The sequence below is a fragment of the Actinia tenebrosa genome, unplaced genomic scaffold, assembly GCF_029948245.1.
Source record: "Actinia tenebrosa isolate PJP-AT-01 unplaced genomic scaffold, QUT_ActTen_1.0 PGA_scaffold17__23_contigs__length_9995812, whole genome shotgun sequence".
Taxonomy (NCBI): domain Eukaryota; kingdom Metazoa; phylum Cnidaria; class Anthozoa; order Actiniaria; family Actiniidae; genus Actinia; species Actinia tenebrosa.
The window spans coordinates 8,822,057-8,836,762 of NW_028292577.1; the positions used below are offsets into that span (position 1 = coordinate 8,822,057).

Here is a 14,706-nt window from a genome sequence, read left to right on the forward strand (position 1 = left end):
AGTTTTTATGGCTGACACATGAACAGCTTTTTTCCGATTATGTTTCAAAAACCTTTAATTTGTTTGAATTGGACTCCTCTTCTACTTCCAAAGTAAAGTGGGCCTTTTTTTAAATATTTCTTGTTGTATTTTGGACCTTTTTAATTATCTTCAGTATTTTACATTTTATCGCGCTTAGATAAGATTCCATTGGTGTTAATCCGTACGGGGGATATCGAAATCCTACTGCGCATGCTCGAGCGTTTAGTTGAGCAAAAACCAAAACTTGCGTCAACAACAACTGTTAATGTCATTGATATTAATAGAAGCTGAAATGTGGGTCTGACGTCTTGATTCCGCTTTACGGAAAGTAATGGTGACGTAGCAGTCATTACGTATAGTCTCAGCCAATGCAAGTGAAGGTCCAAAGAGTATTTAGTCACCACAGAGACAGGACATTCTCCTCAGTCATTTTAAAAGGGTCCTAAAGGATGGGTGGGGGTGGGGATTCCTAATCCCATTTTCCAGCGCCTATAGTGATCAAATCTAATAGTCCCAGCCTCTATTTTGCTCAAATTTCAATCCCATTTTTGATTTTTTTTTTTTTTCGTTTGTCAATCCCACTGTGAATACTAGCTCCCACTCTACCAACGCTTCAGGACCGGGCTCTCCTAAGACCCTATGTGTTGTTCCAAAAAGGTAGTAACGTAATTCTCAAACAACTTATTCAATTAGTTGAATACGTGATAGAAAATGGCGCCCGTTAAATAGGCTTTTTTGACTTCTTTCTTTCGTATTTTGAGAAAATGCTCGCACAGTTTTGCGCACTTTTGGAAAATCGCGAACGATCATTTCAAGCTGTAGATAATCAGTAACGATGCATTACCGAATATAAGAACTTGATTGACGCTTTAGTTTATTGCCAGAGGTATAGTTTAGTCAAGTAAACAAAGATTTTGTTTTTAACTATATTCGAATTAATACTAAGTACATTGTATAATATACTTCCTTAAAGCTTCCGTAACTATCAGATATCAATGAGACAAAAAATCAAAATATCATATAATAGAGATATACTAAAGGGAAGTACACTTTAATGAAAGTTTATTGAAACATACTAGTTTATTATTTTTGAAACAAAAAATGCTTTGTCTGGTAAAACGTAAAACCAGCAGAAGAGGACATTGAAAAATACTCAGTAGGTTTTGCATTGAAGAAGAAAGATGCTTCTAAAGTGACATCATGAGTCAAGATCACCACAAGTAATGTTCAATAGCCCACTTCTTTTCTTTTCATTACATCTTTTAAGACTCAGTTGCATCATATTATTTTCAAGATCAGAGAATGCTTTGGTAAGGCTTATGTCAAACATCGGACTTCACATGAGTTCAAACTAATGACATCAAAGAAGACCGCCTTGTTATCCATTGTTTCAATTAGGTTTGGCCATACTTAATAGATTAACTATGGTTTGGCTCATGAGAAGTGTGGTGTTTGACCTGAGCCTGAGGAAACAAAATTCTTGGGCTTAAATTACCTTTTCTTCTCCTATTCTTCCAAAACTGAATGAAAACTTGGCCAGGACTCTACAACTAGTTCATGATCTTCTGCATTTATTTCAAAACTCAATCATTGAAAACTTCTTGGTCTACCAGCATTCAAATTTACAATGGCCTGAGTTACAAATTTTGTAATTGCCAGAACTTCACTAAAAACCCAGATAGCTAAAAGTTGTGGAGATCTAAGAATAGTAGTAAGAAAATATATAAAGTCATTCAAGTTATGCTTGCATAGCTGGTCCATCCTTTTTAGCCTCCAAAGTGACCCCCGAGGCAGCAAATCCTGTTCCACCTCTCTGCATAGGAATGATATCCTTTTCTTTAAGTTTAACCCCTGTAAAAGGGCATAACATGTCTTTTTTGATGAGTCTTTCAACACAGTCCATCGTCACAACATTTCCTGTATTCCTGAGTACAGCACATGGTACAGAATTTCCAAGAGTATCTCCTGTGACTGCACACTTGTAGCGCTCCGACTTGGCAACCAAAGGTTTGTCATCTTTGTCGATCAAGGTAAAGTTGACGGGAATCAAATCCTTGACTTTTAAAGGTTTTTTTGACATAGGACAATAAGTTTTGGAGTCTGGCTTTTTGATTAGCGTAGGTTTGGCTTCTGGGGTGAGGGACGGAATCCAGAAACTTGGCAGGCTTTTGTCATTGGCTGCATTTTGTACTGAAAAAAAATCAAAAACTCTGTTACACTTGAGAAAACTCCCTTTTACAGTTCCATTCAGTGATCACAAATAATTATAGTTCCAAGTCAAAGTTGGATTTGCCGCACATAGCAAAACAGATATTACTATAGTTTATTGTGTGTGGCAACTCCAACCTTGAACGTACTATTATAATTTATGTGGTCACTGAATGGCACTGTAAAAAGAATTGACTAATTAAGTTTGGAATGTTTCACCTACACACTAGAGACCATGCATGTCATTTCTTTGAGTATGGTTTTGTGTTTAAGTAAAATACATTTTTATGACATCAGTAAACAAAGAAATAATTTTCAAGGGCATATGACATGTAGTCTGATAAGTAGAAACATTAGTAAACATTATGTCCAGACTATCATTCGTAGAGGCCTTCTCTCAAAAATACACTCTGTTAATGTTTTTAGGTCTTCCTGGTCAAGGTACATACCCTTTATCCACCGCTCCCCCCTTCTAAACTGCCTTATTCTTGTCGGGGGGGGGGGGGGGGGTGATAGTTGCATATATAACCATTCAAAAATGTCAACATTACATTTCAGAAAAACTAACCTTTAGATGTCGATGGCTGAGGTTCATCAACTGTCGCAGTTTGTTTAGCAGCCTTGAATACTGTGCTCGGTTTTGTTAGTATTCGTTTCTCCATGTTCATAAATGATTCTAACTTCGCTCTTTCTTCCTCTGATGTCTTCCCTGAGTCTTCTGCCTGTATTTTCTTCATTTGTTTCTCAAATTCCTTTGTCTTCTTTGCTATCTGTGTCTTCTGGTGCAGTAAACATTCAAGGATCGCCTGTTTATCGTATAAATAACCATCAGGAGTGATTACTGGATGGCGACAAGGTTGTAGAGTCAGTGAACAACAATCGAAATCTTTCACAGAGTCTTTCCCCAAACGAATCTTTTCACTGCCGTACCCTGAAGACTTAGTGTCCTTCTTTTTCTCGTGGTAGGAATATACTGTGCTGGCTGTAGCGTTCTTTCCGTGGCGAGTCATTTTACAAGCAACTTTTTAAAAAAAACCTCCAAGAAAAACAAGATGGTTCCAAAGCTTTTGAAGACCCAGGCCACCACGCTTTTGTTCATTCTTACCCTGGGATCCCCCCTTAAAACTTCTTCGACCTTAGATAACTCTATAAAATATAACTTTATAAATATAAAATGTAGATGTCTTTTTGATTTTATATTTGAATTAGACTAAAGATTAGTTAATAGATATAATACTCCTGAATTGATATATTATGATAGAGTTTCAAATTTTTCCTTTTGTTGTGTCGAGCAGAATGCTAACTTGATCTACCCTCCCCTCCCTCGTGACTATCTTTGCAGTTAGAAACAAAATGGCGTCTCGTAGGCTTTTCCAAATTTCTCGAGGTATTCTTGGATTGCGAACTGCATCTTTGGCTCAACCTCAATATGCTCGTGCTTTTTGCTCAGGTAAGACATCATCCATTGCCCCAACGAAAGTTTTATCAACGATTTTCTTTATTTTTTCTGCACTATTTATTTTTACTTCTGCACACGTGGAAAAGTTAAAGAAAGCTGAACTTTTAAGCTTACGTAAGCTTATTACAATTTTGCATGATATACTTGTGTGTAAATACAGCAATTTCTTAAAAATAATTCTTCAATTCCCCTTCATTTTGCAGCCCAAAAGCCATTTGAACACATAATAACTGAAGTACGAGGCGATAAAAAGAATGTAGGGTTCATCCAACTGAACAGGCCTAAAGCACTGAATGCTCTCTGTGATGCCCTAATGTTTGAATTGAGCGATGCGTTGGACGCTTTTGAGAAGGATGAGAATATTGGAGCTGTTTTGCTGACTGGTAGTGAAAAGGCTTTTGCCGGTAGGTTAATTTGAAACGTTTAATTTTTGGCCACATTTTTTAGCAATTAATATGCATATGGCCCTCCACCCTCCCCAGGCAATTGCAATTTCTAATCAGCTTACATTCACACCTTGTCATGAATAAGTCATAAAACAGTAATAGGTAAGACAGGGGAAGGAAATGGTTCAGTGGAGCTGTGTGCATGGATTGAAGAGATGGCTAGAAGTGAACCAGTCTATTTCCCATTTCCATTCCATTTCAGTTTCCCATTAGTTTGGTATAAAGACTATTTGCTGTTCCGAGGTTGAGAAAAAACTGGGTCAAGTTAGCAATGAAGTGCATGTTAAAACTGTTTTAGGGTACAAAATTAGATGCCATCTTGAAAATATGTCCCGTAAAACAGTCCCAAAATGCACTGCGATGCCAACTTTACTCAGTTTTTCCCACAACCTTGGATTGATTAATAGAAACCAGTAACCCAAAGATTAAAGGTTTCATTGGTGCTCCAGGTATGCAGAGAGCAAAATTAATTCTTAAATCATGAATTTCTTTCTACAGCTGGTGCAGATATCAAAGAGATGCAGCCATTGACATACCAGAAGTGTTTGTCTGGTGACTTTCTTGGACACTGGACAAGGGTAGCAAAATGTCGCAAGCCAGTTATTGCAGCTGTTAATGGCTATGCTGTGAGTTTCCTGTCTGTTAGTTGTGAAAATATCATCTTATGCACTAATTATTTATTGATATTATCACTGTAGTTAGGTGGAGGATGTGAGCTTGCTATGATGTGCGACATAATCTATGCTGGCGAGAAGGCCAAGTTTGGACAACCAGAAATCCTACTTGGTACAATTCCAGGTAATACTCAACACTTTGTCTATATAGATCATACATCATCGTAAATATGGAACAGGAATGAGTGGATTGATACATAGAATAAAATTATTATTTGCCACATCTGACACCATTTTGTTGTATGCTTTACTGCAATAATTGCAGTCGGTACCTTTCATATTTTTGACTGGTGGCAGCGAAAAAATCAAATTTCAGGGTGCATTAACTTGGAGACACAGAGTTTGTATGTTTATGAAAATAATTTTCATAAACATACAAACTCTGTTTCCAAGTTGCACCCTGAAATTTGTTTTTTTCGCTGCCACCAGTCAAAAATATGAAAGGTATTGACTGATTTGGTTTGATTGGCGACGGCAAAAATCCAAATTTCAGCCTGCAGCATGCAGACACAGAGTTCGCATGTTTATGAAAATTGCAGTAATACAGTTTCTGTCCATCCTAGGTGCTGGAGGTACTCAGAGACTTGCAAAGGCTGTAGGGAAATCTCTTGCCATGGAAATGGTTCTAACCGGAAACCCTATTGATGCAAATAGAGCCCTTCAATCAGGTTAGCTGCTATTTAGTTGATTTTAAATTTATAAAAATCAAACAAAAAAAATTTAAAAGAAAATACACCATGAATAATTTTCAGATTTTTTTCCATCTGGCTAATTTTATAAAGTATATGATAATCTTTTTATAAAAAAAACAAAGATCATTCTTTTTTTTAAATTTCTTTCGCAGGACTTGTGAGTGCAGTGTTCCCTGTTGATGAACTCGTAAACAAGGCACAAAAGACAGCAGAAAAGATAGCTGGGTTATCAAAACTCAGTGTTGGAATTGCCAAAGAAACTATTAACGCAGGTAAGGAAGACAGTTTAACACCAAGATAATATTAAGCTGTTGGGCATCCTGTGGAAAGGTGATTGTCTTTGACTCACATCCTGACCTGTGGGACTCCTGTGGTCTTGTTTTGTCAGGTTATGAGATGCCTCTTCAAGAAGGATTACATTTTGAAAAGAGAATGTTCCATTCAACATTTTCTTTGGTAAGCATTAAATTTATTTAGAACCAAAGAAAACTCTTCATTATTATTGCAATTTATATTTATCATTGTGGTTGATATTGCTTTCCCCCCATTTTCTACACAGGATGACAGAAAAGAAGGAATGTCAGCATTTGTGGAGAAAAGAAAGGCCAATTTCACTGATAACTAAATGTCAGTTCCTACAGGAAATTAATATAAAGAAAACAAACAGACCAGTTAGACCAAAGCTGAAATTTTGTAAGACCTTAGCGAACATGTTATGCAACTTTTTTCATAATCATTGATATATTGCAGGAGTTTTAAGTCTAAATTCGATTAACACAGGGGTAAATTGTATGGAGTGTTATCTTGTAAAATGACTGAAAAACATAATTGGGCATGACAATGGTTAACTTACTGTTGGTTCACTCTTGTTTTGAATAAAAAATCCATGTGGATTCTTATTAGCCATAAGTAGAATGGATAATATTATTCATCATGGAATTTAAATATTACAGTGCATTTATTGTTCTATTATTTTCATTGACAGATTTATTATTAATATAGGAAATCACGCGATCTCAAGTACAATGCCGAATTTATAGGTACAAGTGGTGTTTTGAAAATTTTCAAAATTGGACAAGCCTTTAGGCTGCCTAAAGGCTTGTCCAAATTTGAAAATTTTCAAAACATCACCAAGTCAAATTTGAAAACTTTGAAAACATCAGGAGTATCTATAAATTCCGAATTGGATGAGAAGATTGTGCAAATTTTTGTTTATGATACCCTCAACAAAATTGAGCAAATTAATTGGGATTTAATTGTACTCCTCTTGTCCAATCAGAATCAAGTAATTATGTTGAGCGTAATAGTATAATAGTAATCACTTTGAATACAAAGCTTAGATTACACTGAGTATCGTTAATGGATAAATTACTTGAAATACTGGAAGGGTTTAAAGGCAAATAAGCTAGAATCAGAATCAACATGCCTCTCAACTATAAATTTTCTGCTGTGCTTAGAAGCTTTCTGTATGCATCTGTAATTCAATGAATGCAAGCTAGAGTGTCAACCAATTCTTAAATATGGAATTAAGTGCAGCACCTCTTGAAACAAAGTTCCTATCTATTTATCGACATCAACAACATTGTATTAATGGTTTCAATCATTTCCAAGAGAGTTAAAAGTGAAAGGCATAGCATCCATGCTTGTAGTATTGACAATTAATACTGTTAAGTAAACTCTTGTAAGATACCACCAACATGGCTGTGGTAAAACACAAGATGCCAAGCAGCCAACTATTGGCGTCCTTTCAAATTTCCATCAAACAGTTGACTAACAAACAAATGATAAATGCGAAAAGGCTGATAAACTTCCGTCAATCAGCCAACCATTTGTCAATGGCATCTGGGATGCTGTTCTTGTGTCTCACCCATGGCAGCGATGATAAAATTTAAAATAAAGAATTACTAAACGGAAAAAAAGTTGAAACTATACTCTACAAGAAAACTTAAATTAAGGTAAATATGGAATATTTCTAGACAAAGGAGAAGGCTGACTACTATCCCACATGGTTTAACATTACATTGATTGTAACTGATTTGCATGTTAGTTTATTCCAGGAAGGTCTCATAAAGATGGGAAAGAGGTAACTTCTCCAGCTTCCACTGACGTTGTTCCATCTGTTTCGTAGGTAGCTCTGTATTTTAATCTGATCGTTTCCTGAAAAAAAAAAGAACAATATTTTTAGAACTGCAGGTATCTCAGCCACTTTTAGCACAAATTTGATAGGGAAAAAATATAGGCACTTTATAGGAACACTTTAGTAATATTTTTTGTTAAGACCTTGTTTTAAGAGAGTAACACTTAATAGCTAGTAGCTAACGAACTTGTGGCCCTTGTTCCTTGATCGAATTGCTCATTCCATGATGGACCTAATTGGCTAATGTGTTGCTATGTACATTACCACCCAATTCAAACCTTCTGGGAATAGAAGCGTTTGTCTCTACGAATTCAACTGTGAAACCAAAATATAACGAACAATGAAACTTAGTCCCATGTGGTTTGAATTGGGTGGAAACATTTATAGCAACACTTTAGCCGATTAGGTCTATTGAATTGGAATTTAGGAGTTGATTTTTTGGAGGGAGGAAAACCAGAGAACCCAGAGTAAAACCCTTGAAGCACAGAAGAGAATCAACTAGAAACTACACTTGCATAAACACCAAGCTTGGCAGGACTCAAACCAGGGTTGCATCGATGATAGACATAATTATGTTGTACGAGTAAGTATATAACAGACCTTATTTGGATTGGCTATCAGCATCACTTGGGTTATTGCTGCAGCAGGGAGAATTGGGTTATGAGCTGGGAGATCAGTGCCTGATGGAGGCTGTAACCTGACTTTCATAGCCTGAAAGGAAACACACACTGTAATAAATGCAATCAAGATTTATTAGATTTTAGAATTGTCTTGGTTCTTTGCATTTAACATGGTAGACTGATTCCATAAGTGGTAGTTTTTGCTTCTTTGTGCGTTGTGGTATCCAGAATCAACAGGAGTCAAGCAAAAACACTGTTTATTATGGAATCAGTCTAGTAAACATGGATGGATTGGAGATTCCATAGAAAAATGTCACCATCTTTTAAAGCTACAAGAAGATTTATTTATTTATTTATGAACAGTATTTAAGCAGAGATGCTCAGTTCAGCATAGCTGGTTTAAATGGGGCTCTGCATAAGATTGATTTACTTGTTATATCTCAGGGCCGTAAACAAACAGAATGCATTGGGTGCACTCCCCCGCAAAAGCAGAAAGGTATGCCGACTCATTCAACAACAAAAAATTTCCCAATTGTAGAATTTTCATTATCACTCATCGATTATTTTTTGCTTTGTTATTTTATTTTTTCTCAGTTATTGGATTGGTCATTCAAGATCCCATTCCTTGCAGAACCCTGGTTACGGCCCAGCATCTCGTACTGTAGTATAACTACCAAAGAAACAATTAAGTTACCCTTGGAACAGCAGCTTGCAAAACAAAGTTACTTATTGCTGTGCTTCGAGTACTCATTATTGAGATGACCACGATGGCCACATCTGTGCGTGAAAGCTTTGCAGTGGTCTGATGAAAAACAAATGATAAATATTATTCAGTATTTAAATTTTGCAAAAAAATCTGAAAAATTCTGGTCAGTAAAGACAACAATAGAGCTTTTCATATAATATGCCTAACGTGTCTAATTTGTATATCATACCTTTGCAAAATGGAAAACCATCTTGAGTCCATTTTTATCAAGTACTGTTAAGGGTTGATGATTTCCTGAAAATTGCACATCATCATTATAAAATAACTGTTATAAATCTTGCGTTTTTATAGTTGGCAGCGCATGCTTTATGAAAGCACAAAGCACATGTGAGCACTTTCAGTTGCTGCATTCCTATCCAAAATAATGCTACACATCATGCTTCTCCTAACACTTCTCTTGTGTTTTATAACTGCACACAGTACGTGCACACGTTTTCTATTTCTTCGATATTTTATGGTCAAGCATCGTCAGCAAAAGAGTACTCTTTGCATGTAAAACATTTACATTTACGATAGCTATCAAAGCAATAAACCCAGGGCTTAAAATAATGGCTGATCAGTCACTGGTCACAATCACAAGCCAAATTAGTTTTAGCCTAGTTAAACCTCATTCCTGGCTAGAAACGTTACTGGTCAAATTGACCTGCAAGCCAAAGATTTGACTGGACAAGTCCTAGTTATTTTAAGCTCTGTAAGCCAGTTGTCGATTCTCCAATTGTCGGCGACATTCAATAATTATCTTATGTTACCTGGTAAAACAGAATCCAGCGGAATAAACACATTGTCCAATGGCTCTGGTTCTGAGGAGACACGAGTTATTGGTGTGGTTAAGAGATCTGCTCCAGTGTCTGTGCCCAGAGACAAAAGAGTATCTGTGCTTGAAGAATCATTATTGGCTGGTGTATTTTGTTCCAAGGGTCTTTCAGGCGGTTGACATTGATTGACAGCTGAGGATACTGATGATAGTGATAAGAGAGTTTGGTCTGTGCTTTGTGGTAATGGTGACACCGGCTGCTTTTGTTTCTGTTGCAGCTTCTGATCTTGTAACATATCCAGTCCAAGGACATCAAGTGAAGATGTAGGCTTCTTTAGAGCTTCAGGTCCTCTCTTATTGGCTGGCGGTGGCCCACGAGGTGGAGCATACCCAGACATTGGTGTTCCTGCCATCGCCCCCAAGGGACGAATTCCTGGATTCATCCCTTGCATAATTCTTTGACCTCCAGGGCCCACCATTGAAATCCCCATACCAGGCTGCATACTATATGATTGGTTCATTGGTGTTCTTGTAAATTGTTGACCAGGAAGATTCACTGGATTCATTGGACCAGAAACAGTTGTTCCAGGATAACCCATTGGTCTTACCATACCTACATTGTTTGTACCAGCTTGAGTTTGAGCAACAAAACTCTGTGCTGACTGGGAACTTCCCCAAGATAAAGCTGTAATATCCTAGATATCAAATAAATTTTGTCAATGAGCAAGATCAATATTGTTTAGATTGTTTGAGGGAAGTGTACTGTACATACATGTACATAGGCATGATAAGAATGGGGCCATGGAGCAGAACTCTTATTTAATTGGGGGTATGTGTGGGTGGGTAAGGGTTTGGGAGGTAGAACATTGCCCTAATCTGTTGCAGTACTGACACAATGTACGAACTAAAGACCCTGTAACCCTCCGCTCTCTATGATCCCTGTAGAAAAGTGTTACCAAACTTACTGAGGTAGCTATGGTTGTTGGTTGTGAAGCCATAGTATTTGGTGTATCATGAATACCTAGTGGTTAAAACAGAAGAAACATTTGTTTACTATATGGAAGTCCAGAGCATGACCCATTTGGGCAACAGGTCTACATATTCAGTATAAATCCATGCTTACCTAAAGCTTTAAGTTCATCATCAAGCACAGAAGAATTAGTATCAACAACACCATTATTTTCTTGGTGCTGTCCTAAGTCAATAAGAGATGAAGCAGTTGTATCTATTGGCTCTGGAGTAGCTGCAGAAGAGGCTGAAGTAGCTGTAGAAGAGGCTGGTGTTGCTGCTGGGGAAGCTGGTGTTGCTTTACCACCACTTTCTGTCCCAATTTTCCGCCTGTATTCATCTATTGCTTTTGTTAGCTCATCATTTGCTTTCAATATCTCACCTACAGGTATATTTCAAGAAAGACAATTGTTAGAGCTTTTTTTGATTTTGAGCCACAAATAATATGGGTTCATACTAAATACTATAAATATGGGTTCATACTATAAATGGCTAGTTGGGAAGAAACATATCCAGTATTGGCTGTAGTTGTGAAGCCAACAGAATATATTTTCTTCCAACACCACTAATATAAACCCATATGACTGGTGTCTTGAAGTTGCAAGTTTTGTATTGTGTAATTACAGAAATTATCCATACCCTCCCACAAGAGGAAATTCCAATTTTCTTCCATGCAAACTCAAAATAATTTTGTTCTTTCTCTGACCCCACCCCTCAGGAATTCCAAGGGAAGGGGGTATGGATAATTTTTGGAAATACACATTGCAATGGTCACGTGGTAATTTTGAGCCAATTCTGGTTTATATTGGCAACTCTCTCCCGATCAAACTTATATGACAATCATGATACTAGGAGATGTGGATGGATTAACTCACCTAATCCTCCATCCCCTTCTTCTGTTGCCGCACTAGCCAGTCGGAACAATGATGGTCTCATCTTCTCACATGAAGAAAAGAGCTCCTAAATGTATAACGAAATATAATAACAACATTGTCAATCCTGGGTTCTGATTTCATAGAAAAATTGTTAATGTTACCTAATTTAAGATAAAATAGACCAGGTTATATTAGGATGCCATTTATACTATGATACCATGTCAAGAAATGATTGTTGTCTCCATCTTGTCCTTAGCCATGTCAGGGGTGGAGTGGTGAGGTTACAAAAAAAGCGTTTACAACTGAAAGCATTTATTGTGATGATTAAGCTAGTTTCATTCAGTTTATTTGAAGCTCTCAAATTGAAGATGGCACCAGGTTCACACCATTGTTTCGCCATTTTTTCACCATTTTTTCTGCAGTATTAACATGAGTTAACTTGAAACAGTAACCCGCCCTCTTAAAAAATTCTAGATCTCCTCCTGCAATACACTGTAAGTACCATGGTATTGACATATACATACTTTCATCAGTTCTTTGTCCTGTGATGGTGAAGAGGGTTGATAATGACTTAACATTTCTGACAGCAGCCGTGCATTGTTAACACTTTGCTCTATATCCATGTTTCGTTTTACTATTTTTTCGGTTTTAATTTCATCCTGAAATTTAATGGAAATGTTGGCTGATAATCTATGAGCAGTAACATTACCACGACTTGACATATATACACAGCTGTATAGCTAAAATTGGGAATCACCTACTTCCTCGTGATGACAAATTAAATGATTTTGTTCATGGGATTGGGAAGCACTTGTAAATGTTTAATTAAAGAATGATTTCCATGTTGGCCTTAATAAATCTCAGTCCTAATTTACCTGTCTAACCATTGTCTTGATAAGGCGATTAGCTGCTTGTAAATCTTCAGGATGCTTACTCTTCAGTAATCTTGCCAAAAGCTTGATCAAAACAAAGAAAATTTAATCAAAGGTCTGTCATAAACATAAGGAAAAAAAAGGAAAATAAACATGAGAACCTTTCTGTGTCCTATAAAGCTATAATTTACAGTTTATGATACAATTATAAGACTAATAAATTGAATTTAGATACCTTGGATTTTTCTTCATCGTCAAAAATGGTATTCTTTGGATGCTGCATTTCCTATTGAAAAAGACGAATGGAAAAGAGGTAAAAAAAAATTATGCAAAATTTACCTTTAATTTGTATAGTGCAGCTAAATTTCAAAAAAGGTTGGTGAAGGTTTTATTGCATATGTTGCATGTTACTTTGCAAGTTTGAAATGTATAACTTTTTCACTGATTGTTTTCACATCACCCATAGTGCATTTTGGGCTTGGTATGCAACGTGCAACAAAACCTTTACACATGCTTTTACATGCTTGCAGTTCGACCCCATTGAGCTGCGCTACTGCTGAGTACTTGTGGCGGTAATAAGCAATGAAATTTCCTTTACAACCTTTTTTGAAATAGCTGTAATTATATGTCAGTGGACTGCTTTGATGATGCAGTGAGACAGATCCAGGAGACAAATAGACAAAGCTCCATTAAAATAATGGTGTCGATTGACATTTATGGTCCAAAACAAAACAATTTCACAAGATATTAATTTAAAAAAATGCAGTTTCACAACTGAGGAAATTTCTCAAATATCCCTGGCTCGTCATTTTGTTATCTTTGTTTTGTTTTGCCTCCTAGGCGACCCATATTGCTGGCCGGCAATTCAAGATGGCTGCTGCATTATTGAAGTAGTCCATTGCATGAGATGAGATATCTGCAAGATATCAGTTTCTTACCTTGGGATATATAGACTTGTAGGGATCAACTGGATCACTAGTGATTAAACCTACAGAAAAGAACAGCAAATCACATGATTTACTCTGAATGAAAGAGTGATTTCGTTTGTAATTTTTAACTCACCCTGATTTTTCAACATCTTGTAAGCATCAAGGATCTTGGTTTCTCTGGGTAAACCCTTAGTCCAGCTGTAGAGTAACTCTATGATACGTGCTTTGACTGAGGCTGGGGTCCACCCACCATCATATTTCGTAGAAAGCAACTTAACAAGTTCATTCAGGAATTTGAATTTTCCAATCTCTTGGTGGAATCTGGAGCCACAGTTTTTGACACAGGCTTCTATAAGCTGAAAGTAAAATTTATAATCATATTAGTATCAAATGTAATGAACCTTTGTTAAATTAAGCTTATTTTACTTCAATTTTGAACTAATTAAGAAGAAAAACGTTGCTAGAGTGCAAACAATTAATCCGTGAAACACTAATTACTAAATAGTACAAAATAGTGCTAATTAAACAATAGAAAACAATGGAATTTTGCATAAAATTGTGCTATTTAGTATTACTAAAGTTTCACGGATATATTGTTTGCACTCTAATAATTACAAACAGCTGATACCGTACAAATAAACGAAAAATAATTTTATAATCTTATCTGTCAAGTATGTTTACATTGCATTTATTTTTCAATAGAAAATGAATGGTTAGAGATCACTTCAATTATTAAATACCTGTTTTGTCTGAAAATCAAAACCCACATATATTGATGTAAGTACACTAAACTAATCCCGTACCAACCTCTAAAGAACACAGCGATTCCCTTTCGTTCACGCTTCGTACTTTCTGTATCAGGTACCGAAGTGCTACTTGAGGCCTTAAGAAGGAAGAAAAGAGTCTTTAAAAACGAAATATTTTACACCCGGAACTTCAAAATATAAGAGGAGTTTGAACAGTTACCCATCGGTTTCTTTGTTAATTCGGTCCCAGACGGCTACAAAATGGTCCGAAGTGTCGTGGTTTTTAGTTTGATCTGTAGCTCGATCTGTAAAGATTGATAAAAAATTATTAAAAAAGTGTTAAGGTGATCAGAATTGGAAAAAAAAGTAGGATAAAAATTACCAATCAAAAGCTCGAGATTATCCTCCATTTTGGATTTCCTAATCAACATGCGCCGCGGTACTTGATTCAGCGGAATACAGCACCACAACACAGGAAGCCCATCATTATTCTTAAGAC

At 36.4% G+C, this 14,706-nt stretch overlaps 3 protein-coding genes across 3 annotated transcripts; 1 reads left to right on the plus strand and 2 right to left on the minus strand.

The window, feature by feature from the left end:
- Positions 1-878: 878 nt before the first annotated feature.
- Positions 879-3,298, minus strand: LOC116298438 (nitric oxide synthase-interacting protein). The gene is made up of 2 exons (XM_031706916.2): positions 2,798-3,298; positions 879-2,211 (listed from the first exon to the last, which is right to left on the minus strand). Exons 1-2 carry the CDS (start codon positions 3,237-3,239, stop codon positions 1,760-1,762), a joined length of 894 nt encoding a protein of 297 aa, XP_031562776.1. The 5' UTR covers positions 3,240-3,298; the 3' UTR covers positions 879-1,759.
- Positions 3,299-3,524: 226 nt separating this feature from the next.
- On the plus strand, positions 3,525-6,450 carry LOC116298439 (enoyl-CoA hydratase, mitochondrial). Its single transcript, XM_031706917.2, has 8 exons — positions 3,525-3,679; positions 3,892-4,092; positions 4,633-4,760; positions 4,833-4,932; positions 5,372-5,476; positions 5,653-5,772; positions 5,889-5,956; positions 6,060-6,450. The coding sequence occupies exons 1-8, from the start codon at positions 3,583-3,585 to the stop codon at positions 6,123-6,125; spliced, it is 885 nt and encodes a 294-aa protein (XP_031562777.1). The 5' UTR covers positions 3,525-3,582; the 3' UTR covers positions 6,126-6,450.
- LOC116298437 (ADP-ribosylation factor-binding protein GGA1) lies at positions 6,059-14,630 on the minus strand. Its single transcript, XM_031706915.2, has 16 exons — positions 14,590-14,630; positions 14,428-14,512; positions 14,269-14,344; positions 13,595-13,817; positions 13,471-13,520; positions 12,768-12,818; positions 12,536-12,616; positions 12,185-12,319; positions 11,661-11,745; positions 10,901-11,167; positions 10,743-10,798; positions 9,773-10,472; positions 9,193-9,257; positions 8,952-9,059; positions 8,238-8,348; positions 6,059-7,657 (listed from the first exon to the last, which is right to left on the minus strand). The coding sequence occupies exons 1-16, from the start codon at positions 14,615-14,617 to the stop codon at positions 7,565-7,567; spliced, it is 2,214 nt and encodes a 737-aa protein (XP_031562775.1). The 5' UTR covers positions 14,618-14,630; the 3' UTR covers positions 6,059-7,564.
- Positions 14,631-14,706: the final 76 nt, after the last annotated feature.